This window comes from Myxocyprinus asiaticus, chromosome 7 (assembly GCF_019703515.2).
Source record: "Myxocyprinus asiaticus isolate MX2 ecotype Aquarium Trade chromosome 7, UBuf_Myxa_2, whole genome shotgun sequence".
Taxonomy (NCBI): Eukaryota; Metazoa; Chordata; class Actinopteri; order Cypriniformes; family Catostomidae; genus Myxocyprinus; species Myxocyprinus asiaticus.
In genome coordinates, this window is record NC_059350.1 from 41507500 (window position 1) to 41535140 (window position 27641).

At 36.9% G+C, this 27641-nt stretch overlaps 1 protein-coding gene across 12 annotated transcripts in view; it reads left to right on the forward strand.

Moving 5' to 3' along the window:
* The first annotated feature begins 1174 nt into the window (after positions 1 to 1174).
* The window catches only part of LOC127443398 (calcium/calmodulin-dependent protein kinase type II delta 2 chain-like), a 56701-nt gene continuing 30234 nt past the window's right edge, over positions 1175 to 27641 (forward strand). For 2 of the 12 annotated variants that reach the window (XM_051701967.1, XM_051701968.1), the window contains exons 1-9: positions 1188 to 1595; positions 2906 to 3000; positions 18050 to 18109; positions 18190 to 18244; positions 22574 to 22639; positions 23628 to 23700; positions 24794 to 24896; positions 25568 to 25651; positions 27032 to 27126. In XM_051701967.1, the coding sequence (XP_051557927.1) occupies positions 1534 to 1595; positions 2906 to 3000; positions 18050 to 18109; positions 18190 to 18244; positions 22574 to 22639; positions 23628 to 23700; positions 24794 to 24896; positions 25568 to 25651; positions 27032 to 27126 (693 nt within the window). In that variant the 5' untranslated portion in view covers positions 1188 to 1533. Of the gene's footprint in view, positions 1596 to 2905; positions 3001 to 18049; positions 18110 to 18189; positions 18245 to 22573; positions 22640 to 23627; positions 23701 to 24793; positions 24897 to 25567; positions 25652 to 27031; positions 27127 to 27641 lie in introns of all 12 variants that reach the window. The other 10 variants (XM_051701964.1, XM_051701966.1, XM_051701974.1 and 7 more) reach the window with 8 other exon arrangements.

Below are 27641 nucleotides of genomic sequence, written 5' to 3' on the forward strand. Positions count from 1 at the left end.
CTATTTAGGTTGATTAGAACAATTTAAATGTGTTCATTCTTTCTGGTTGAATATACATTAGGATAACCTAACTAAGTGCAAATGAAAACTTAAAGGGATAGTTCACTCAGAAATGAAAATCATTTACTCACCTTCATGCCATCCCAGATGTGTGTCCTTTCTTTTTTCTGCTGAACACAACAAAGATTTTTAGAAGAACATTTCAGCTCTGTAGGTCCTCATAATGCAAGTCAATGGGTACCAAAATGTTTAAGCTCCAAAAGGACATAAAAGCGGCATAAAAGTAATCCATATGTCCCCAGTGGTTAAATCAATGTCTTCAGAAGTAATATGATAGGTGTGGGTGAGAAACAGATCAATATTTAAGCATTTATTTACTATCAGTCTCCACTTTTTCTTTCACTTTCACATTCTTCTTTTGTTTTTGGCAATTCACATTCTTTGTGCATATCGCCACCTATGGGGCAGGGAGAAGAATTTATAGTAAAAAAAAAAAAGGACATAATATTTATCTGTTTCTCATCATATCCTATCATATCGCTTCTATGGATTTAACCACTGGAGTCTTATGGATTACTTTTATGCTGCCTTTATTCACTTGCACTGTGAGGACCTACAGAGCTGAAATATTCTTCTAAAAATCATTATTTGTGTTTAGCGGAAGAAAGTAAGTCATACACATACACAGTAGGATGGAATGAGGGTAATTAATTTATGAGAGAATTTTCATTTTTGGGAGAACTGTCCCTTTAAGTTTTTGGGTAAAAAAAACCCTGACAATTTCAACGTCAAAAAATATTTCGTAATTTTGTAAAGTCATGACTAAAAATATGCTTTAGAGGGTTGGCTGGCACGTTGTTAAAAGGCTTTAGTTTTAAAAAAGGAAAATGTACAAAATAGGCTAGATATTCTACAAATTACATCTAGTCAATTTAAGACGAACATCACTTACACACAGTTGTCTTATACAATTATTTGTATTGATTAATATATTACATATATGATATAGGCCTATATGCTTATTTTGTAAAATGTTTACAGTCGTTTGTAATGGTTTTAACAATTTTAAAATAGCTTAACTAGTAGGGAGAATTTTATACGCCATGTTCCAACCAAACAGCCCCACCATCTTATATTTTAATTTATAGGCTAATTAATTTGTACAATAAATAAACAAGTGGGTGTTCTTTGAGAAGGCGGGGCATGGATTTGAAGGGAGGGGAGAAGGGGGCGAGGTGCTGTATCTGAACACGTCCAAGAGAGAGATGGCAACGTCAACACGCATAAAGATGAGCCCATGGACCCATCGGAGGTAAACGCGCTTCTTCCTCCCGTTGGTGATCGACCCCTAGGTTTACATATCTGATCAGCTGACATTGATCGCCGCATCCCAGTTCAAAAGACCACAACCCGAAGCAGAATCCAAGAAACATCGTTCAAGTGCTCTCGTTTCGGTGTACAGGAGGGACGAGAGGAGACTGACTGCGCTTCTCCGCATCATCCTCTACCTCGCGCCGCCGATTCCCCATCACAATGGCTCTGACCATTTGCACCAGATTCACGGACGAATATCAGCTCTTTGAGGAGCTCGGAAAGTGAGTGCTGTATTTTTTTATTTTATATATTTTTTTTTTTTTAATGCAGGATCATTTTGTTTCTGTGCATTTGTTATATAATATGCACGATTTGCCCAAGAGCGCGTCTGATGTTGCCTTGCACACGAAATGTCATTGTTTATCAGGAACGCGCTGCACGCACAATAGAATGATAAGATTGCGACGCGTCTTCAGTTTGACAGCTCCGCTTTTAACTGCAGCGAACGGCTACAATAACCTTGCCGTGAGCGCTTGGTTACATCGGCTAGGGATCTGCCTACCCACATAGCATTTTTGGGCATCACAGGCGCGCGTTTGGTACGGAACGGAACGTGATACCCAAAAAGGCTGTCTAGGTTGGCACTTGGCACCGCTCTTGGAGACGCTGCCATTGTGACCACCACGTCAGATCTCCGAACAGCTGGGTTAATGGGGGGGGGGGGGGATTTGAATATATCTTGCGTGGGGGTGGGACTTGAAAATTTCCCCCAGGAGACAGAAATACTTAGGCAATGCGACAACCGTGCAGACACACATTCCCGTGCTCTTAATTATCACGTTGGGGATTCCTTGCGCTGCGTCTGGCGAAGGCAGAGGGAGGGGCCACATCAGTTTTCCCGATCTGTATCATACGGGGTTCATTGCCCTAGTTCATTTGAACTGCGATCATTATGAGATATATTTATTTGGACGTGCTGATGCATCTACACTGACCCGGATTGAGTGTGTTTTTAAGCCCACTGTGACCTTACATTTTAAAATCCCACTCTTCCACGTCGTTCGCGCAATCTCTTGAATCACAGTCCGTACAAAAATATGATGTTGCCGAAACGTCTCTGCGCCATCTGCGCGGACGCATGATGTACACTGTATGCCTGTTTTAGCCTACCTATTTGCACCAAATTTTTATTTCACAAAATACACATTATCGTTATATTTTAGGTTGAATGCGTGAATAAAATGCATCATTTTGTATGAGAGAGAAGCAAACACTCCATAGGGGGCATTTAAGGTGATGTGTAATTAACCCCCTCATTTCCTCTGAATACACAGATGGATTTGGTGTGTGCATGCGGCCAGTGAATATGCTAAGCATTTTGAAAACACCCACGCATGCTCATCAAACACACACATGGACAAACAGCCATGAAAACTGTAGTTGTGTAACCTTGGAAGCACTCAGGCTGTGCCTCCATGATGGCACAGATTCTGCTCTCAGTGCCATATGCTCTATCTGTTCGGCATTAGGGCCTCATGCCCATTTTTTTCATCACTGTTTCTCTTTCTTCTCTTTTTTCCCACTTCTTCAGGGGAGCGTTCTCTGTCGTGAGGCGATGCGTGAAGATATCATCCGGCCAAGAGTATGCGGCCAAAATCATCAACACTAAGAAGCTGTCAGCCAGGGGTAGGTCACAACCGCAGGATTTTTATTTTATGTGCTACTGTCAAGTGTAAGGCAGGATTGTCCTGAAAATAAAGGTTCTGAGTACATTTAATGGAGTGCCTAGTGTAGCCAAAGATGGCAACGTGCTGATGTAAGAGCTATACAACCGGTTAGACCTGGATAATGCAAGAGACCACATCTGGGCCTCATCTGGAACAAAATGTGTGTGCGCTGACATAACATTTGTTTGCATCTAAGTGTAGCTGTGAAGAGATTGTACATTCCCCTATGAGAACTACAAATAGCCACATATCCGTCTGGCTGTATATGAGGTTGGATGTATATGTGTCTAGTACGTTTACTGTTTAAGTGTGTATGTGTGCACACATAAAAGCACAATGATAGGTAATGTGTATGTATGTGCTTTCAAAGACTTTGGCTGGTCTTATCCCCTGCTGGAAAGTGTGGGCATAGAACGACCCAGTTCTTTCAGATCCGTCAGTGTAATTGTTGCTGTTGGCCTGTTTGCCTGCAGGCTCGGCTGCTATAGGGCAAAACAACCAATCGGCTACCTTCCCACCCTCAGTACAGCCAATCATTTCTCCTCTCACACAGCATCTCTTCTCCTAAGAGCCAAACATATAAGTCATGTGGCCCTTTTTTAACTAAAACAACTGTATCCTTTTACCTTGTTGTGGATTTGAATGCCAAAATGAGGATATTTTATGGATTGTCAGGCTTGAATAACACCTCCCTCCCTTTTCACCGTGGGGTTGAAATGGACACCTAGATTCCTGGATCAGTATCATTGCAACGATGAATGCTGGGAAAGTGTTTCCAAAAATACAGCATTGGGTGGTGTGGCAGTTTATGTTGTATTCATATCTCTCTCTCTCTCTCTCTTTCTCTCTCTCTCTCTCTCTCTCTCTCTCAATCTCTCATACACAGTGAGCACTGCAGTGCTCTGCTACACTGGATTCTGTTCCATGTCAGAGATGGTCTTAACCTCTTTCCGGGATAAGCTCAGGAATTGTGATTCTGTGAGCACTCAGATATAAATGCCACTACACATAGACACATATAGGCACATGCTCACGAGACCCACCCCATGTTGATGGGATCGTAACCCCTAGCCCTAGATTAAGGCAGGCTACAGGAGGCACCTTTCAGGAGGAAATAGTTTTTTTTTTTCACACTGCAATGAATCATATTCTTAATCAGTATGTTTGTCGTGTATTCCAGTAAAAATTACTTAACATCCTTAGAACAAGATACATTTCCCTGAGAATTTGCATTAAAAATTCAACCTTGTCTCATAGAGGGAACGTTACTATTACTACATTACATGCCGCTTTCTACGTTTTGAAATGAACACTAGAGGCACTACAACAACTATGCGTTTTATTCACTTTCACACAAATCACAGATACTATGGCTGTTTATGACTTTATAAACACTTATTGTTCACTCTATTACTCACACATGTTATGCTATGATATCGAAACACTTTACTCTAATGCATTATTTGAAATACGATATATTTTAACGCATGTATTACAGACCCACCTACATTTACGCACGTATTCCAGCATAAATAGTTTCCGCTCTAGCTCACCTAATAGAGTGTTTGACTTTGCACTTGGAGACTGAGCCTTGAGCCCAGTCAAGGATGCTTGTAGTATAAGTGAAGTGAAAGTGCCATAGAAGCGACACAAAATCACGTGGTTGCTTCAGAAAATATGCTTGTCATGTTTATTCGGTTAGGTTTAGGCATTGGTTAAGGGTAAGGATGTCTGTTTTTTCACCTCTCATATATCTTTTAGGACACTATTGGTTAGGTTTAGGCTATAGTTTTAGGTTAGGGAGGTACATTTACTCATTAAAACATCCATCTTATATTCACCACAAAAACCTTGTCTGATTACAACATAATTTCACCCGCTCTTTGGCGCCCCCCACTGGACAGTTCACTGGGAAACTGCAGCCAAACCTGTAATGAAGCATGTAATTTTGGTTTGCAAAAATGCTGCCATTGCCACATACATTTCATAAGATCAGGCTGAAAAAATTGCATTGTGGGTACAAGTGTTTTGTGTGGTTCCATTGGCAGATGTTGTCAATTGCTTTTGTCTAAATTTAGTGAGGTTTGTGCCAGTGGTGCAAAACAAAATATACTTACCCTATCTCATGCACAGTTACTTACCAAATAAATAAATAAATTAACATGAATAATTATTTTATTATGTAGGGAGAAAGAAACAGTGGAATTGTTCAATAGACATTAGTACAGCCAGGTAGTAAATCAGTTGCCATGGGACAATGGTCAATTATTCAGTCATTATTTAAGGGATAATGTACAGTCAGTCTGTCTTTTTTCGCAAAATAAACTGACAGGGTAATCTTGTATCTCACTGAAGGGGGATATTTTCTCATAATGACTGGCTGACTCTACATTATCTAGCTTATTATGCGGCTTCTTACCAAATAAATAAAAACACGTACATGAAATATTGATTTGTGTTGATATATTTTACAGGTATATATTAGTGAAACAAGCATTATACTGTAGGTTTCCTGTATGAGCAGTCAGTTATAAAGTGTAGTGAAGGACAATGGTGATTATTCAGAAATACAGTATTTTACTTCTGGATGCTGTGATTAACCAATCAGAATCAAGTATTCCACAGAGTCATGTAGGCTAATAAGTGTTAATATCTAATGCAGCTGTGCTTCTCATGATATTGTTTAAAGGATGTTTTGATACTTTTACTGGAAAATAAGACAAAACAACTTTTTTTTTTCAGTGTAAAAATAGATAGACAGAGGAGAGAGGAAAAGAATAAACACCCGAGGTTAAGATTGTTCGTAAATGAGATAACTGGAACAAGAAAAAGGCAAAAGAGAGGTCAACAGACAAGCTCAGTACAGATTGTGTTTAATGTTAGGAAATACCACCCAGAAAAGGAAGGGCAATGAAAAAGTTAAAAACACAACGAGAAGTCGTCAAGTAATTTTTATTTGTATAGCGCTTTTCACAACACACATCGTTTCAAAGCAGCTTTAAAGAATATTGTGCTGTAATGTCTTAGAGTCATCATTGTGCGGTCTGATGAAAACGTGATTGTAGATTATACCTTAAAATAATAATAATAATAATAATAATAATATAATAATAATAATAATATATATATATATATATATATATATATATATATATATATATATATATATATATATATAGATATAGATATAGATATAGATAGATATAAATATACAGTTGAAATCAGAAGTTTACATACACTTTGGTTGCAGTCATTAAAACTCATTTTTTAACCACTCCACAGATTTAATATTAGCAAACTATAGTTTTGGCAAGTCTTTTAGGGCATCTACTTTGTGCATGACACTAGTAATTTTTCCAACAATTGTTTACAGACAGATTGTTTCAATTTTAATTGACTATTTCACAATACCAGTGGGTCAGAAGTTTACCTACAAGTTAACTTTGCCTTTAAGCAGCTTGGAAAATTCCAGAAAATGATGTTAAGCCTTTAGACAATTAGACAATTTGCTTCTGATCGGAGGTCTACCTGTGGATGTATTTTAAGGCCTACCTTCAAACTCAGTGCCTCTTTGTTTGACGTCATGGTAAAATCAATAGAAATCAGCCAAGACCTCAGAAAAAAAATGTGTGGACTCTACAAGTCTGAAGGTACCACGTTCATCTGTACAATCAATAGTATGCAAGTATAAACACCATTGGACCACGCAGCCATCGTACCACTCAGGAAGGAGACGCATTCTGTCTCCTAGAGATGAACGTAGTTTGGTGCAAAAAGTGCAAATCAATCCCAGAACAACAGCAAAGGATCCTGTGAAGATGCTGGAGGAAACAGGTAGACAAGTATCTATATCCACAGTAAAATGAGATCTATATTGAAATAACCTGAAAAGCTGCTCAGCAAGGAAGGAACCAATGCTGCAAAACTGCCATAAAAAGTCAGACTACAGTTTGCAAGTGCACATGGGGACAAAGATCTTACTTTTTGGAGAAATTTCCTCTGGTCTGATGAAACAAAATGGAAACTTTTGGCCATAATGACCATCATTATGTTTGGAGGAAAAAGGGTGAGGCTTGCAAGCCGAAGAACACCATCCCAACCCTGAAGCATGAGGGTGGCAGCATTATGTTGGGGGGGTGCTTTGCTGCAGGAGGGACTGGTGCACTTCACAAAATAGATGGGATCATGAGGAAGGAAATTGATGTGGATATATTGAAGCAACATCTCAAGACATCAGCCAGGAAGTTAAATCTTGGTCACAAATGGGTCTTCCAAATGACCAATGACCCCAAGCATACCTCCAAAGTTGTGGCAAATGGCTTAAGGACAACAAAGTCAAGGTATTGGAGTAGCCATCACAAAGCGCTAACCTCAGTCTGATAAAGCATGTGTGAGTAAGGAGGCATACAAACCTGACTCAGTTACACCAGTTCTGTCAGGAGGAATGGGCCAAAATTCCAGCAACTTATTGTGAGAAGCTTGTGGAAGGCTACCCAAAACATTTGACCCAAGTTAAACAATTTAAAAGCAATGCTGCCAAATACTAAGAAAATGTATGTAAACTTCTGACCCACTGGGTATGTGACGAAAGAAATAAAAGCTGAAATAAATCATACTCTGTCTCCTATTATTCTGACTTTTCACATTGTTAATATAAAGTAGTGATGCTAACTGACCTAAGACAGGGAAAATTTTCTATGATTAAATATCAGGAATTGTGAAAAACTGAGTTTAAATATATTTGCCTAAGGTGTATGTAAACTTCTGGCTTCAACTATATATATATATATATATATATATATATATATATATATATATATATATATATATTTGTGTTTAGATCCCCAGTGAGTAAGTCAAAGGTGACTCACTGGGGGTAGAATACAGAATGGAAGAAGACAGAATGTGTTGGAGGTAGGTAAAGAGAATAAGATAAGGAATTAGCAAGCAGAAATGCAGTAGACCTGAAAGACCAGATAGTCTTTGTTCATGTCAAGATGGACTGTTAATGTTAATGTTGGACAGGTTAATGTTACAAGGAAGAAGCTTAATTACTAATAAGACCTTAGTCTTTCAGTGCGGATAACTGAGAAAAACATCACTCTCTGACCTCTCATCTGACCTCATTCAGTACTCTTGAGCATTGCAATGCTGTGCTCAGTGGTACCTTGCTTATACTCATTGATTTGCCTTACTATGTCATATTTAAAGGTGAAGTGTAATGATAAAATACTTTCTCCCAACTTAATATGCAGAGACAACTGTAAGTAAGCCATTGAGTAGTATGCTGATTTCCCCTAAAACACTGTTGCTCTGTGGCGCTATCAAAACATAGGTTTGTTTGCAACACTGGCTCAACTAATGGCATGAGTTTGGAGAAGGACTGTTTTTTTTTTTCAGTCAGAGGAAGGTGGGGGGAGCGTTTGAGGAAACCTATTTAAAAACCATCTTTATTTTTGCAATTCCCTTTTGGTGACACTTCAGCTGTAATTTGATCCATAAAAACAAGGCTATGAGGGATAGAAGTACAGTCCGTTGAATATGTTGTACTGTTGTGTAATGTGTACCTTGAACATTAAATAAAAAAAAAAAAAACATTGAAAAAGGGCAGATTAACTGGTGTCGATTCCTAAATCTACCAGTAGTTACTCAATGAAGAATACATTTCTGTTTTTTTTTTTTTTTTTTTTTTTTTGTGAGTGTGAATGTGAATGTAAAGTAAATGTTGTGTATAATTAGTCATAATTGGCTGTTATTAAACTGTATTATATAGGCTATATATTGGCATCATATGGGGCATTGGCCACTGTGGCCTCTCGGTATCAGCATCAACTATTAATATACCTTCAGCATTGCTTTAGATAATTGGGTTGAGTTGCAAAGAATTTAATAAAGACTTTCACATTAGTCCCATTAGAATTGATTTTCTTCTTATAACATGATACATTTTCCAGCCTTGCAGTGGACATTTTTAGAACATAGATTGTTTCACATTTCAAAGGTATTTTATTCTGTCTGAGTCATTCTTAGAGAATTAAATTGCAGAGCAGTCTGTTCAAAGGCAAATGCAATAGTTCTTGTATTCTTTCACATAATTAATTCATAATAAAGGATTCACAGTAAGGTATGAGGCTGGACATTTCAGTTAGAATACAGACACACTATTTTATAATATTCTATTGTATTAACAAAGACTTCAAATGATCCCTGTCAGAACTGCTTTTCACCACAGAATGTTCACTACCTCTGAATCTCCTTGACCTATGTTGAGTCATTCACTCTTGGGAAGAGAGAGAGCGAGACAGATTGAGAGAGTGAGGATACAATCACATGTGAGGCTATGGTGCTGCAAAGCTAAAAATAAACTCATTGGCTTCTCAGACAGCACCTCATACGCCTCCATAGACACACACACACACACACACACACACACACACACATGCACACACACAATTTAGCTCTTTTCCAATTCCTAGTGAGTTGTCTTCCTAGACAGCATTTTAAGGCATCAGAGGTGGTCACCGTATGTAAAGATACTTCTAAGATATCTCATTTTGGCCAAAATCTTAGGCAGCATCACATGCATACTTCAAAGATAAGGCAATACCAGAATGCATTTCAAGATGTGATGAAAAAATCATACAAAAATTAAATGAAATGTAAAAACAGTCAAAAGAAATGTTGATTTTAAAAATACTAATATAGATCTTTTTCACAGACCGTGATGATGCGTTTCCGCCTTATTTAGCAGTGTAAATCTAGCAAACATTTTTATATGATAATCTTTTTAAATATTGAGTGTAAGTTTATAATATTATGCTCTGTGTTATATTACCCTGGAATTAGTTTAAAAAAATGAATTACCACAGTTGCGAGGGGTTTTTGATTACAGCTGCTTAAAGAGTGACAGTAAATTTGGCATCTCTATTATTTTTTCTTCCGGAAAGTCATTAAAATGTAGCAGTGGATTTTTTTCTTTTGCTCTTGGAGCAAATGGGTAAGTGAAAATAATATTTGCTGTGGTCTCCCATTTACTCTCATTCATCGCTGTCGAAGTTTACCCTGCAAATTCCACGTTCCAAAATCCAGAGTATGAAAAAGTTCTGAAAAGTTTTGATAAAAACAGCTGAAAACTGTCACACAGCATTTGTATGTGCTATGTATTTTTGTGCTTATTAGAGTATCATGCCGTTAGCTTTTTTGTCACATTTTATTGCTGATTTGAAATGTGTTATTTGATTGTAATCTTGGCTAATTGTTTTTGAGATTTCAGTCTTTCCTCCCCATTCAAGTAGATAGTAGGTGTTCTTTATCAATAGAAAAATGCTGCCGGAGGCATTATAAATATGACCGCCAAGTGAATTTTCTTACTTTGACCAAGCTCTATTGAAATCAATTGCAAGACTGCATGAATCAAGAAGAATGCATCCCCCTGATTACCTATATACTGTATATAGTTGATGGTTGTCTGATATGTTGGTCCATGCTCCTTCTCCCTCTCTCTGATTAGGCTGTGTGCAGAACTAGTAGGTCAGTGCTCAGACTCTGTTGTAAAGCACAGATAAATCTCAATGCCCACTTTAAAAAACTAGGCCATAGAATTCTGAGGAGAGATGGCTAGGCCACTTTTAATTAGACACATTCTCTCAGTTTCCTGTCCCTCTCTTTCTCGCTCTTTGACCAGCGTTTCAGATTCTCTAATGTCTGTGGGCTTTAACTCACAGGAGAGTCTATGGGCTTGTGGAGTTATAGGGTCACTTGCCTGAAGAGACCCAGAGGTCTTGCTTCCTCTGTCACTGACACTTAAACAAAAGGAACTAAACACCCTCATAATTTGCAGAATAGCCTGTGTAATGTTTCACCCTGTCCTATGCTTCCATGTAGAACTGAATGTTCTGTTCTATGCTCTTGTCTGTGTAGTTGCAGAAGCACATCCTTAGTGTGGTGTATCCTGTACTGTGCATGAGCACTGCATGTGTGTACTCAAAGGGATATTTAATCCAAAAATTAAAATTATGTCATCATTTACTCACCCTTATGTTGTTTCAAACCTGTACGACTTTCTTTCTTTTGTGGAACACATAAGGAGATGCTAGGCAGAATGTAAGCCTTACCATTTACTTTCATTATATGGAAAAAGATGCAATGACAGTGTATAGTGACTGAGGCTGTAAAATTGACAAATATCTTCTTTGTGTTCCACAGACAAAAGAAAGTAAAATGGGTAAATTATGTAAATGATGATAGAATTTTTTTTTTTTTTTTGGGTGAACTATGCCTTTAATGTGCCTGCAGTCAAGGTATGGTACATACAGTTACATTTTAATCAGTTTAAATGTGCTCTATAAAGTATTTCAGGCATTATTTTGTGCTGATGCTTATTATGTTAGTATACTCCACAAAGGAATTGCAAATTTGATATTACTGAACTATTTCCATGACCTAGTTGAAGCCCTTGTATCATAACGCCAATCTTGTGATTGGCAATGATGTTTGAGCTCTGCCCCTTTAGGCGCGCATTTGCCCTAAATAAGCGGGCGCTCATTGGTTATCACATGTATGCAACGTATTCATCTAATAATCAGTGGATGTTACATTATCGATAACTTTAGTACTGTATAAAAGTTGCATGAGGGCGCTTTGTGCACACATCTCTGCACTCAGAAAATATACAGTATTTGAAAGTATCTTAAAAATATTGGTATAATTAAAATTAAAAATATATGATTTCAAGCTTGATTACACTTCCTAATGCTTGACGCATGTGCAGAGCGCTAGATGACACTGTAGGAAGTGTAATCGAGCTTGAAATCAAGATTGTGCTTAGAGACTGCAATGGCATGATGTACAGTGAAAAAAGGAGATACATTTTGGTCTGTTCTCACCCAAAACCAACGGGATCGCTTCAGAAGACATTGATTAAACCACTGGAGTCTTATGGATTACTTTTATGCTGACTTTATCTCCTTTTTTGGCTTCAAAGTCCTGATCACCATACACTTGCATTGTATGGACCTACAGAGCTAAGAAATTCTTATAAAAATCTTCATCAAATTCAACCTTTTAAGTGACTGCAACAATTTACAATTGTATCTGAATTGTGTCAAACAAGTAAACGCAATTGCAAATACAACTAGTAATTATTTTTGATATTTGTGCGGTTTGTACTTCTATTACACAATACACCTTAATTACACATTAATAGCATATTAACTACAACATTGCTGTTGATAAATTGTTAATGTTTGTTCTGTTCTAACTGGTGCGGCATGTAAATCGAGTTGTATCTTGGTGATGAAGTTACTGGGTAAATTTGTTCTCTTTGGTCTGAAAATGGGCAGCTGGGTACAGATCAGAAGATTATGAACTTTTTATTTATTTATTTATTTATCAAGCATGATTGCTATAGCCAAGTCAAAGGACTAGGTCTGGCCATTCATTTTAGAGGTTTATTGCTTTTACTCTCTCTCTCTCTCTCTGATGATCTCAAATCTCTCATTAATCTCCTGGAAAAGCAGCACAAAACATGAAGGAATACTCTCACACACAGCTTCACACACATACACACACACACACACACACACACACACTGCTGCAGTGCGGAAGGCTTCAGATAGCAAGTAAAATAGAGAACAGCAGAGAAAAGAGGGGAGGAGGCGGGACTGTCAAATGTAGGCCTTTCCTGCAACTGACCAGGCGGCATTAAAAACATACTGTACTGCACACACTGCTGTACTGCTGACAAGCCTAATTCATATATAGTCCACCATACACTACTGTACAAACATAACTGCTGTCATCCTGTTTGTCACACGTATTCAAACCATTGTTGATGGTATAGAAGGATATCTGAAGTAACACAATGATTGATTGCCCTAGTGTTTAGCCTTGTAAACACAAATTGTGCGTGCCAATGACACGATAGCAGTGCACATGCATATCAATCTGTCTGTCTGTATATCAGTCAATCAGTCTGTATATCAAAATCTATCTATCTATCTATCTATCTGTCTGTCTGTCCGTCCGTCCGTCCGTCCGTCCGTCCGTCCATCATTGCCTTCTCTTTATGCATCAAAACGTTAATAGTATTTTTATGATTTTTCATTAGTGTCCTAAATATGAAATATCTAACTATTACAAATAATTACAGTATGTCTGTGTATGTATTTATAGGTATGTTTACTTTAAATATAAAAATCTATAATCTCTGGCTATTGCATCTATTGTTTCATTGCTGTTGTCCATATTGAATGTGTAATTATTTAGATGCTGGTAAGTATTGGTCCAGAGCCAGATTAATATTGACATTGATCAGTGTATGAATATTTCTTAGTGTAGGTCTGAGCATTTCTTGGGAATGCACACATTCATTTGCCCACAATACTTGTGCCCAAACTTTTGTAACAATAATATGATATTTCAATATAAAACACTAGGAAAAAAAAGTTAATAGTTTAACCATGATTAGATGGTCCATAATGGTCATGGGTCATTAGGAATTATTTATTGATTAGTGATGTTACTTCTGTAAGGTGACAGAAGATTGTGTCAAAGTTTGGTGTGGAACTTTTTAGAGTTGTGCTGTACAAGGGTTCTATGGGATCCAGAGGGTTCTGCTATTTGCATGCAGGGCTGGTTCCACTGCAGAGAGGAAGAGAGGCCTTTGAGTTCTGATTGGTGGAGGAGTTGCTAGACAACAGATGTCTGGCCAGTTGGTATGTGGACTACCTGTGGAGCTGGGGGGTGGTGGGGGGAGATTATTAGTTATAAAAAGAGAGAGTTGTGGGGGACTGAAAGTAAGAAGAAAAAAGGAACCTTATGAAACAAAATAGACTGATAACCCTAAGCTAATACCCAATGAACTCAAATATACAGAGACACATTCATAAAAATGCAAAGATGAGTGATTTGAGCTAATGTGAATACTACTTTTTCAAACCCTCATCGCCCTCCCAACCTAATTTGTTCTCTTAACCTCAGCAGAAATGAGAGAAGAAACTGAATGCAGCCTAAGGCTGGAAAGACATGAGCTGTTTAATTTTGTTCCACATCTCATTCAAATGAATCACTTTTCACTATAAATCAGCTTTAACTATGGCTACATTAGGAATAGCCTACTACAATACTACACCTAGTATTTTTGCAGTATGCATATTTAGCACAGCATGCAAATTGGCTTTATACATGGCATTCCCAGATGTAACTGGGCAATATAATCTGCTTGATTTGACATTCCATTTCCAATGTGACAAATGAGCTGGAAGCAATATTAACCATAATTTTAAAGAGCATGTATTATGGTTTTTCAAATATGACCTTTCATGTTATATAGCTGTTTGTGAATCTAAAAAAGTCTGCAAAGTTTCAAAAATCAGAGTGCACGACAAATGGAGTTATTGACTCCCAAAAGAAAGAACCGATTCTGAACACCTGAAACGAGTCATTAGTAATTCCAGATTTAATTCCTGTACTAACCTATGTAATTTGGTAACAAAAAAACCCCACCTCTGGACTTCACTGGCTGCTCGCGAACAGCTTTGACCCGCCATCAAACACTACACTAAGCGGTAGACCAATCACAACAGACTGGGACAGCTGACCAATCAGAGCAGAGTAGGCTCTCTTAAAGGAGGAGTTTAGAATTAATCCTTTAGAAGGGATCATTGAACGAGTCGTTTTTGAAACTGGGAAAAAAAGGTAATGCTGCAGTTTAAATTATGAGCAAATTAAAGTGTTTTTTGACCTTAGATGCATGTAAATCTATTGTATGAGACCTTTCAAACAAAATTAGGCACGTTTAAAAACCATAATAGTTGCTCTTTAATATATCCTTCTTGACTCATTCTTTGATTAACTGCCAAGATTTAAGGCGTTTTAACACAAAATTGGATTTAAAATCCAAAATAACCTTTTTAATTTCTAAGATGATAATTGGATGGCATTTGTTACATTTAAAGGAGACCTATTATGCCCCTTTTTACAAGATGTAATATAAGCCTCAGGTGTCCCCAGAATGTGTCTGTGAAGTTTCGGCTCAAAATATCCCAAGGATCATTTATTATACCATAATGTAATGCCTCTTTTTGGGTGGAATCAAAAACACGCTGTTTTTGTGTGTGTCTCTTTAAATGCAAATGAGCTGCTGCTCCCCACCACCTTTCCGGAACAGGGCTGTGCCTTTACAGCTCATGCTTCGGATACTACAGCAACAACAAATCAGAACCAATATGACTGACACCGTAAATACCGGAGTGTTTTTCAGCCATTTAGCAACGATGAATGAGCAACACAAAAATAAACTGTAATGACGTTAGCTATGTGCTATAAAGAGACATGACATTTTAGGGGGTTTTCTTGCATCATGCGATTTGCAAACATTCACAAAATATAAAGTGCGATACTTACATCTTCAGGATATAAAGCTGGAACATGCACAGTTGGTACTGATCCATGCTTGAGAATCAAATATTTAGAAAAGCCTGCTTTATATTGACTCTCATTCACAAAGCAGTCCAGTGTAAAATGATTTGCTCAAACATACACGAATTTTGGTATGTTTTGGGGAACATTTTTTTCAAAAACAAAACTTGTCCACTGCGTCTTCAGTGGCTCTGATGCCGGGAGTACATGAAGACTCTTATGTTCACTTTTACAGCCAACAACAGAACACTTATGACGCTTTCGAAGCTGAGACATTATTCTTTTCAATGTAGCTGCTCCAGCACAGAAAAAAATGGCAGACTGTGTGTCGATCACTCAGGGGAGGATCTATGATAATAGGGTGGAGTCCGTCACAGTCGTGGGCAAGGGCTGCTCTAAAGTGACGTCACTTTAGAGCGGATACCAAAACCAGTCATTTTGAGACACTGTTTTTGATTAATAGAAATATAAGAAAGAGGAGTTGGTGGACTTTTAACATTGTAGGGTGGTTGTGTACACACACTGCCGACTCACATTTATGTTCAAAAACCATGTAAAAGTTAATTTTGCATAATAGGTCCCCTTTAACATGCAACAAGAGATCATGTGACAACAATGTACAACAAACATCTTAGTGGTCAAATATATTTGTGTAATTACCGTTAAACTGTATAATTGACCGTTGTCTCAAGCAACCGATTTGCTACATAGCTATGTTTGTTTCATGACTCTTGTCTAACTTGTCTTACATAATAAAATTATTTCAAATTATATCAATTTTTCATTTTCATTCATTTATTTATTTATTGGGTGGGTAGCTGTGTTTAAAAAGTGCCAAAATGTACAGTCAGCCAGTTATTATTGCCAAAAAAAAAAAAAAAAAACAACCTTACTGGTTGATCAGACAACGATGCGAACCCTAGTTCCTGAAACAAAATTTGCTCTCTTATTTATGATTATTTTTGCCTTTACTTTGCCATTATTACAGTTTTTCTCAGTCGCTTTGGCTCAATTCTCGAATGAGAATTATTTTTTTCAAAACAATAAGTTTAAATCTCTGAACAATTAGATTCTTGTTCACACCAGATTTGAATTTCTTATTCATTTAAGCAATTGCACGTTTTGGCACATGTGTGCAAAAGAGTAAGTACAATTGTCTACAATTTGCACAATAACTAAATGCACATGGCTTGCTGATCAAAACTGATGAGTTGATTCTCAGTGAAACTGCCATACTCTTCACAGCTTCTAAACATTCTTTCATCATGTGAGCTGTCACATGCAAAATAATCCATTCAGTTACCAAATCTGTCAGAAATACATGTATATTCCATAAATATCTATGACATGGAAAGTTTGTGATGTCTGCTAAATCTCTGGCTAGACCAAAAAGAGCGACAGGATGCCCACCAAGAAGATGGTAACTTGTAGTGTTACGTACTGTGAGGACGTACAATTTATTGTTTTTTTACAGAACTACCGCAGGTTTTTTCATTGTTGCGTTTTTTTTTTTTTTTTTGCATGGATGTTATTTTGTGGCAATTTTGTGTTCACTATATAAGAAATGTGTAAAAATGGACATGCAAATGTGAATTTTCTGTTTACATGCAACACATTGCTACAAAAATACATTTACTGTATACATACAAATGTGCATATCCTTTTTCTGAGTACTACAGTATTGTACAGTATTGACTTTTCCCAGTACACTTTTACCTACTGTTGAAATCGGTATCTAAAAAGCTCAGTGTGATACACAATAGCATTCAGCTAGACAAAACAAACATACTTGTATAGTACAGTAATCAGTCAGTGTCAACAAAAAAAGTAGAACAGAAATGAAATTTGTATATAACAAACCAGGGTTGACTGCCATGGTGAAAAAACATTTTGACCAGTACGGCTCACAGATGACAAAAGAAAAAAACTTTTCATTTTGGTGGCATTGGCCAATTTACTGTCACAATAACTACTGTAGGTTTTGAAACATGAATTTAATGTTTTGGGTGAGTTACTACATTTTGCAGACCCATAAAACAGTTGTGACAATTGCATTTACAGTTTAAAGAATGTTAAGACTGTTTCAAAAAATGAGCCAAAGCGATTGAGAAAAACTGTAATTATTCAATCTTTTTTTTCATTTCAGATCCTTTAAATTTATTTTTTACACTTGTTACACTAGAATTGAGTTTTTTCTGCTTGTGAGTTAAGTTTAGTAGGTTTTTATATCAGATTAGTACAGAAGAGAGAAGAGGGCATGTGGTTATTTATAGTTTTCTGCAGGTCAGGGTGCCATCTGCCCAGCATACACGCTCACAGGCTTCAGCACACTGTCCTCTGGTGGTTCATCAAAGATCTGCAGTATTTTTTTCAGCATAGAACTCTCAACATCAACATGTTTATGAGATGGAATGTTCTGTTTCTTCCTTCTATGTCTTTAAACTCTCACTGAAAGACTTATATATGTGATAACGGTCTGTTTCATGAACTGATCTGCCTGCAATTTAGATTAAGTTGATTTTTCATTGCTTAAAATGTGCCCATGTCGGGTATTATCTCAACAAATCTGTTTTTGAACTCCATTTCAGATCACCAGAAGCTGGAGAGAGAGGCCAGGATTTGCCGTCTATTGAAACACCCAAATATTGGTAATGAAAGACATTCTTTTAGAGATTTGTATTATGCTGACTAAAGATGAGGAAATGACAGAGAAAAATTCTCTTTATAGTGCGACTCCATGACAGCATTTCGGAGGAGGGCTTCCATTACCTAGTTTTTGATCTGTGAGTACATCACTATGTAACCTGCCATTAAAGGGATAGTTCACCCACAAATGAAAATTCTTTTGTCATTTACTCATCACCATGTTGTTCCAAGACTGTATTACTTTCTTTGTTCCATGGAACACAAAAGGAGTTATTTAACAGCTCTTTTTCATAAAATGAAAATTGATTGTGCCCTATTGCATGAAAAAGAGCAGCTTAAACATTCTGCTACTGTAGATAACTCCCTTATTTTGAGGTTTGGAACGACATGAGGGTGAGTAAATGATGACAGAATTTTCATTTTGGTGTGAAGTTTTCCTTCAAAATCTCTCTATCTGTCTCTATCGCTCCTTTGATGTTTCATCTTCTTCTTTACACTTCTTATTTGTCTTTAAGTCTCAGAGTCTGTGTGGTTAGTACTAGACTGCCCCATTTACAAAGTGCTACTGATATTTATGTGATAGCAGGACAGTGCCCAGAGGGCAGCCAATGGCAAAACTCTGAGCACCTGAGACCATCCACTCCTTTCAACATTACTTTATGGACTTGACGTATATGGAATAAAAAGCTTTTCTAAGAAATAGAGCAGGCCATGGATTGTGCTGACGGCTGAGTGTATGGCGTCAAGACATGTCACCTGTCGTAAATGGTTTATGAGATGCTCTGGTAGTAGCTGACGTGGCTGGTTAGAGAAAAAGAGGTAAACAGAGGAGAACACAAGGACAGACAGACAGAAAAGCAAAAAGAGAAGGCATAAGCTGTCATATTCAGTAATGTCCAACTTACAGTTTGCGACCCGAATTCTCACGGTTATTTTTAACAGTGTTGGGTTTTGTATAAAGAAACATTTAATGTTGTTTTATAAAACAGTTCTGACTCAGAATTCTGATTGGATGAGCTGTATTCAGAGCTGTTGTAAGGCGATAAACACACACTTGTGACATTGCTTCAGTTAGGCTATAGAACTAGATTACTTTTTTCCAATTATTATTATTATTATGAATAAATGTTACTGTTTATTGAACATTAGTATTTGTAACTGCCATTGTATAAAGCAATACAACATGGCAGTGATTTTACAACGGTTAAACAACGACTTTTCGAAAGTCTTTATCAAAAGTCAACTACAACAACTTTCTTTCTCCTGCAGAACACAAATTAAGATTTTTAGAAGAATATTTCAACTCTGTATGTCCATACAATACAAGAAGATGGGTGCCAAAATTTTGACACACAAAAAAGCAGATAAATGCAGCATAAAAGTAACTTCAGAGGTTCCATATCTTCAGAATTTAAATAAGTGTGGGTCAATATTTAATTCCATTTTTGCTAGAATTTCTTTTCCCTGACCAATAGGGGGATGTGCATGAAGAATGTGAATCACTAAAAACGCAGGAAGAAGAATTTAAAAGTTAAAGTTAAAGTGGAGATTGACTGAGCAGGGAGGAGAATTTATAGTAAAGAATTGATATACCCACGCCTATGAAATCGCCTCTGAAGACATTGATTTAACCACTTGAGTCTATTCATGCTGACTTATGTGATTTTTGGTGCTTAAAAATTTTGGCACCCATTCACTTGCATTGTAAGGACCAAAAGAGCTGAAAATTCTTCTAAAAATCTTCATTTGTGTTCTGCTTAAGAAAGAAAGTCATACACATCTGAAATGGCATAAGGGCAAGTAAATGATGAGAGAATTTTCATTTTTGGGTGAACTATTCCTTTAAGGTGTTTTTGTCATTTTACTTCATTGCATGCCTAACAAAACCCCTTACAAGAGGTAAAATCACTTTTCATTTTTTTTTTTTTTTTTTTTTTTTTTATTAAACTTGTTTTGGGTTCTGAATAGAGCTCAACAGTGACTGCCAACTTCTTTATTTCCCATTCATTGTCAAAATAGGCATTTCAGAAAATTCTTTATTAAAGAGTTCTAAGCCTTGACTGGATATCTAGCTCAGATATTTGTGAGCTAACTATTTTGAAATTAGAGAAAAAGACTTAGATACAAACCTGTTTACTTAACATATTTTATGAGGGAATGAATCAACTACTTATTGCACAAAGAACTGCAGATTATGTAATTAAGTCTGTTTTTTGTGTCTTCTTAATGCATTTTCATATCATAAAGCACAACTACTGTATTTTATGCTCTAATGCTACAACATGCTACTTCCATATTTACATTTATTCATTTAGCAGACGCTTTTATCCAAAGCGACTTACAAAATGAGGGGGTACAACATAAGCGATTCATCTTAAGGAGACAGTAAACGCTAATTTATACTTACTGGGAGAACAGACTTCGCTTAGTTCGCCTACAAATGATGATGAAATGCAGTGACATTTTTGTTCTGCCAAGGTGTTCGTTTGGTGAGATTTCTCCTGTTCCTGCACATCTCTGAAATTTTTGACCCAAAAGAATTCAGCTGGTCGAAGAGCGTTGATGATTGGTTAAAACTATTTGTGGGTGTGGTTTGGACGTGACGCTTTTTATTTACAATCACGCGTGCCAGGCAGCTAAGGAGTTGTTACCTAGGTTACTGTTGTTAAAATGGATAACTTTGAAGCCCGTCTCTCAGAGATTGTGTGGAAATGTACTTTTTTACATGATTTAAAAAACCTGCAATATTGGCTTTATTTGTGGCTGGAACAGAACGTTAAACACCGTGACATCACCCTAAACTAACTAATTTTAAAACAACATCATGCGTAGTATGATGGGTGCTTTAGTTCGTCCAGGAGAAAAAAAGTTTGGCTTCTTCCAAAGTATAAACCAGGCTTAACACGAAAAGTGCTGCATTACAAAGTTTCAATAGCACCAGTAAAGTACTAGCCAAGACAGAGATTATTATTTTTGTTATTAATTTGTTTTTTATTAATAGTAACTAAAATTAGGTAGGCAACTAGCTAAATAGTTAGCTAATGTTTGCTAACCTGCGTCTCTGATTGGTGAAATGTGGGTAGTGTTGTACTTCACTAGGAGTAAGGCAATTACACATATTTATATATTTTTACATGCATTTTTATTTTTTTATATATATATTTTTTAGTAAATGGCTTCATGGAAGCTGTACTGTACTGTACCATCTTTTAACAACCTTTATTATACTTTATTATTATATATTTACTAGGGATGCACTGATCTGGTACCTGGATTGGTATCGGCTCCGATACTGACGTTTTTAAACGGATCAGGTATCGGTCCGATGAGCCCGATCCAAATCCGATACTGTGTGTTAGTCATGTTCGTTACTGTCAAGCTCAAAAAATGACATAAAAGAAACATTAAAACACAATTAAAGTAATTCATATGACTCGTGCATTTTATTCAAAGCCACCTGAAGATGTGCAATAGCTCTGTAAATCATAAAATGCTGTGTTTTATAAGTAAATATATAAAATGCACAAAATGAATGGCGCTGCTCTGTTGACACACGTGCACCTATTTTTAGCCTTCACACGGTGCGCAATATTTGAGCGCTACTCACGAACAACATCTCAGATGTAGATGCTCAATAGGTTCACTTATAATATGCATTTAGAATGGCACTGGAGGTGCTTTTTTTTACCAGAATTTGAATAAGAAGCTAATAAAACTACTGTGAACTTGCCTACAGACAGACACATACAGGACTTCCTGGGGAGTTTAGAATGTCAAAATAAAAGTGTGAGGGTTTAAAAGTTAAAGGTGCACGATTGAGATATATTACTATATATTACTACTGTAATGTATTATTATTATTATCATTTGTTTACAAATTATAATAATATTTAATTTGAATGGGTTCCAAAAAATAACTGTGTGAATGAAAAGTGGACTGATGACAAAACTGAACAAAAAAGAGATCTGAATCTTTTAAAGTCCAGATACAAGTTGAAAAATTTTGCAAAAAAAAAAAAAAAAAAAAACGACTTCTTTTCTACTGATGACTTATACTCGAATTACTGTTAATTCTGCTGCTACATTATCCAGTATACTAGTTAACAAAGTTGTTCTTAAGCTATACATTTATATTGAAATAATGTGTAGTTGAGTGTTTGTGTTTCTTTACATATTAAAGAGCACACCCAATTAGTTCCACACAATAATGTAAAGATATTCTAAACTGATTATGCAAAAAACAACACTGGTATCGGATCGGAATCGGGATCGGTATCGGTATCAGCTGATACTGAGATTTCCGTTATCGGAATCAGATCAGAAGAGAAAAAGTGGTATCGGTGCATTCCTAATATTTACAGTACCTTATACTGTCCTGAAAAGTTTATACATTAATCCTACAAATCAATTTAGCTATAACCTTACTTTTGAGCTCTGTAACTTTAAATTTGACACTTTATCCTCAGGGTTACTGGAGGTGAGCTGTTTGAAGATATCGTAGCAAGGGAGTACTACAGTGAGGCTGATGCCAGGTAAGAATTAACACAGACTTTTTTTTAAGTTTGTTGAAAAATATTTGTATTTCTGCAGAATGCATGTAAAATCCATTCTTTTTTTTTTGTATCCTTTATGATTTTTTTTTTTTTTTTTTTTGTCAGATTGTACGATAAGATCCCAGTAAGATCTTGGGTATACTGTAAGCCAAGACAGACTGTGCGACATCAACTATCACCTGTGTCAGACTGTACAATAATACAGTCTTATGAGCTGTGACCCAAAATTGCAACCCAAGAACTTTATACACTGTCAGAGGCTAAGATTAATTGTAAAGGCAATTAAGATTTATGATCACAAATGTTTTCTCAAACAGCAAAATTGTGGCCAAAATCATACAGTGTGCACCAGACGTTAAACAGAGCTGAGAGTACGACACTACTATTGGTAAAAAATAATGAATAAACAAATATGCAAGGGGTGGGGGATGTGTAGAACTTGACAGGCGTGCCAATGGGGTGAAAATCTGCAGATCTTTCTGTTTACAGAGCTTTTCCTTGTGGCCCTGCTCATTAGTAAATTTGATACTGGCAGCGTTTCTCTCCATAAAATCTGCTTTCAGACAGATCTTTTGAGGTCACATGACTCTTTTGTGAGGTCCAAGATATCAAGTCTGTTTCTCTGTGTGTCTCTAAGGAAGTTATTTATACTGATAATAAATTACACACTGCTTCCTTTTTCAGTCTTGCTTCCATGTATGAGTGTAATTTTGCATGTGTAAAGCAAAATGTGCATGTTTCTTTGGGGCTGGGCATAATGGAAAGAAAGAGCAACGTGCAGCATGTTATTTATAAATGATTAATGACTGCATGCATTCTGATTAATGTGTAATTCTATGTACAATCACCCACAACATACTGCATTCTTATTTTTCTCAATAGGTTCCCCCTTTTTACTGATTGTGTTTCTTGCCTTTCACAATTATACTTCCCCTCTGTCTTACCTTTCTCTCTTTCTCTATTCCAGTCACTGTATTCAGCAAATTTTGGAGAGCGTTCATCACTGTCATGTTAATGGGATCGTCCACAGGGATCTGAAGGTCAGAGCAAACACACTCACACACTCAGCTCCAGACAGTGGCGCTCAATGTAGCACAGACCAGTGCCAAATTTAGAACAGTCTGACGTAGCCGGATCTGGTATTGTCTAACAGAATATTGCCTTATGAAGCACACTGCTGTGTCTGAGAATCTAATATTTTATCCTTTAGTCTTCTTAAAGCCTTTTAGCTACTGACAATCAATCTACATTTGTGCGGAAACAATACAGACTTTATGGCAGATTTAGCTGTTTTGAACTTCATCCAAAATGTCTTGTACTTCATCCAACATGTTGAAAGAGTTATTCTCTTAAATAGCTGATTTAAAGGGATAGTTCACCCCAAAATGAAAATATGACTTTATTTCCTCTGCTGAACACAAACAAAGATTTTTAGAAGAATATTTCAGCTCTGTAGGTCCACCCAATGCAAGTGAATGGTGGCCAGAACTTTGAAGGTAAAAAAAATCAGATAAAAGCAGCATAAGTTTCTTCAGAAACTATATGACACGTGTGGGTGAGAAACAGATCAATATTTTAGCCCTTTTTTTTTTTACTATAAATTCTCCTCCCTGCCCAGTAAGTGGCGATATGCACAAAGAATGTGAATCGCCAAAAACAAAAGAAGAAGTGAAAGTGAAATTGGGGATTGATAGTAAAAAAAGGACAAATAAATAAAGGATAAATATTAATCTGTTTCTCATCCACACCTATCATATCACTTCTGAAGACATTGATTTAAACACTGGAGTCAAATGGTTTACTTTTATGCTGCCTTTATGTGCTTTTGGAGCGTCAAAATGTTGGTACCCATTCACTTGCATTGTGCGGACCTACAGAGCTGAAATATTCTTCTAAAGTCTTCGTTTGTGTTCAGTAGAATAAAGAAAGTCATACACACCTGGGATGGCATGAGGGTGAGTAAATGATGAGATAATTTTCATTTTTGGGTGAACTATCCCTTTAAGTAGAAAGCCCATTTACTAAGAGAGAATTACAATCATTCATTTATATATGTGTGCATGTGTGTGTGTGTGTGTGTGTGTGTGTGTGTGTGTGTGTGTGTGTGTGTGTGTGTGTGTGTTATACTCAAAGCCTGAGAATTTGCTGTTGGCCAGTAAGATGAAGGGGGCTGCAGTTAAACTTGCTGACTTTGGTTTGGCCATAGAGGTCCAAGGTGATCAGCAGGCATGGTTTGGTAAGTATCACACCATACACCCATCTCTGCTGAAAAGACCAGCTTAAGCACTGTTTGAAAAGAAATAGTTGTCTAAATGACTTTGAATTACAATTATTATTTACTAAAGGGGTAGCATCACACCATAGCTATTCGGTTTCTAGGATCTGGCTGTCCTTATTAATTTAAACTGGATGGGATGCCAGCAGTACTTGAACCACCAACTGTTATTTTACCCAGCAAGTTGGCAGAAAAATCCATAATGACTAGGCAATGAAATGAAAAATGTAGCTTTATTGTATTCAACGAAGGTCAAAATATATGAGAAGTGTTGATGAAAAAATTATATACCGAAATAACAGACATTCCTAGCCGGATGGAATAAAATTTTTCAGGATCCCCAAAAGAATTAAGATACACATAATTACATTTAAAAAAACATGAAATGTGTATTCATTAGTAAAGTAGTATAGTATAGTATAGTATGGTATAGTATAGTATAGAGCTGCAAAAACAGAATTCTGTAGGACCCACTGCTATAAATCTACAGTATATTGTTAACACCAACAATTTTGCATGACTAGAAAATATATTTTTCTTGCCAGCTTGGCAAACTACAGCTTTTAATACTAAAATCAATAATTTAAAATTGTAGAAAGTGCATTCATTCCTCTTACCCACTTCCTATTCAGGTTTTGCTGGTACTCCAGGTTATCTCTCCCCAGAAGTCTTGAGGAAAGATCCTTATGGCAAACCTGTGGACATGTGGGCCTGTGGTAAGTACAGGACTGAGCAGGTCACACAAATATGAGCCTCATCACTGAGGTTTGATGGATGCCATTGTTAAAGCTCATTAACTGATTATTGCAACCTTTTAGCTGCGTTGAATCTAATCAGCTAAATGGAGTGTTTCTGGTAAATTGTCTTTCTGTTTTTCAGCTTAAAACTAGTTCATTTCAAGCAGATGAGTAAATGTTTCAATGTAGCCTTGATGTAAAGGTGATTGCACAGTTATTCAGAATTAACTTCAGGAATAAATTCTTCCCTCTTACCAAAAAGTACTTAGGTGGTACCATGGTAAAGTTATAGTTGCAGATGATAATACCATGCAGGGCCGTTTCTGATCTTATGGGGGCCCTAAGTGAATTCCTACTTTGAAACTCCAAGTTATTTATTGTAAAAAAATTAACAATAAATTACCAATAAGTAACTATACAAATTAACAACAAATTACTATAAATAACAATAAATAACTATAAAAAAAGAAAAGAAAAAAAAAACCTTGCTTGCAACTTTGTGGATCGAGGGCCCTAATCGGCCGCTTATACCACTTATAGTTAGAAACAGCCCTGGTACCATGGTACTTTTACAGTATATATTGCACTGGTACTGTATGATTACTATACTCTTGTACTATGGCTTTTATATGGTACTCTAAGGTACTTCAAATAATACCATGGTACTATAATGTCCTAAAAACCATGGTAGATCCAAGGTACTTTTGGAAGTTATTTAGTAGCCTGTGATAAGGAGGGCAGGGCCTGGCCATGACTATGGACGTCCGGCCCCCAATCGGGCTAATCAGCCGAGGAGAGGGATAAGTGCTTCGGAGTGCGGCTGTTCCTCAGTTGGCTAGTAGTGGCGAGAACTCCACGACAGCGCATCCCTCCTCCTTCCCGGGTTTCGGCACCAATGTAACAAGGTTACTAGCTTCATGGGAAAGGAGGAGGTGGGAGCCGGCTGAACTGTCAAAATAATGGTTTAATGAAAACTTAAACAAAAAGACACAGAACACAAATGCACACACTGCAGCTGCATGTGGCTCTCTCTCTTTCGAACTGCTGCATTCTGTTGCACTTATCCCTCTCCTCTGCTGATTAGCCCGATTGGGGGCCGGGTATGCGTAGTCACGGCCCGGCCCTGCCCTCCTCGTCGTCACATAGCCATTTAGACATTAAAGAAATGTTTGAAATTCAGATTTTTCATCTAAATTGACAGCAATCATAACAGGAGGATAACATATGTTCACCCTTTGGCTCATCCTCAACTGACTAGATTCCATCATACTTGCAGAATTTATGCCCAATGGAGTTCAGATTTAAGTATTTGTTTTAAAGATGTGAATGTGCCAGTAATGGGAGCTCTGTTTCATATAGGTGTGATTCTCTACATTCTGCTGGTTGGATACCCACCATTTTGGGATGAAGACCAGCATCGCCTCTACCAGCAGATCAAGGCTGGTGCCTATGATGTGAGTCTGGCTAACTATATTTCTGATGATCTGCACACTGTTTCACTGCAGAATGTTCACTGAGAGGGACAGACTAAAGCTCTGTTCAAAAACCTGCTGAGATGCCTATCTAGGGAATATTTGAAGTATGTCTATGCTATATCATAGACGTGCTCCTGATGCAAAAGCTGTTCCAAACAGTAAGCGGTAAAATTATGCTGCCATGTTAGATACCTTTTTTTAAATAAAAGGTATCTAAGCTGTTGTAGTAGTTCTGGGTGTAACAATGGTATGTGAATGTGTTGTCATGCTGGAGATCTGGGTTTGAATCCCACCCCTTGACATACTTTTTCCCATGTCTCTACTCTTAATATTTCCTATAATACTACTATATATAAATAATACAAAATAAAAAAAGAGATTCCTCACAGTGATTTGGTCACAGTGAAGGTCGGGGAGTTGAGAGAAGGATTTGATCTGGATAAAATTAACCATGGTTTTACTGTAGTAATATTGTAGTAACCATGTGTTTTGGC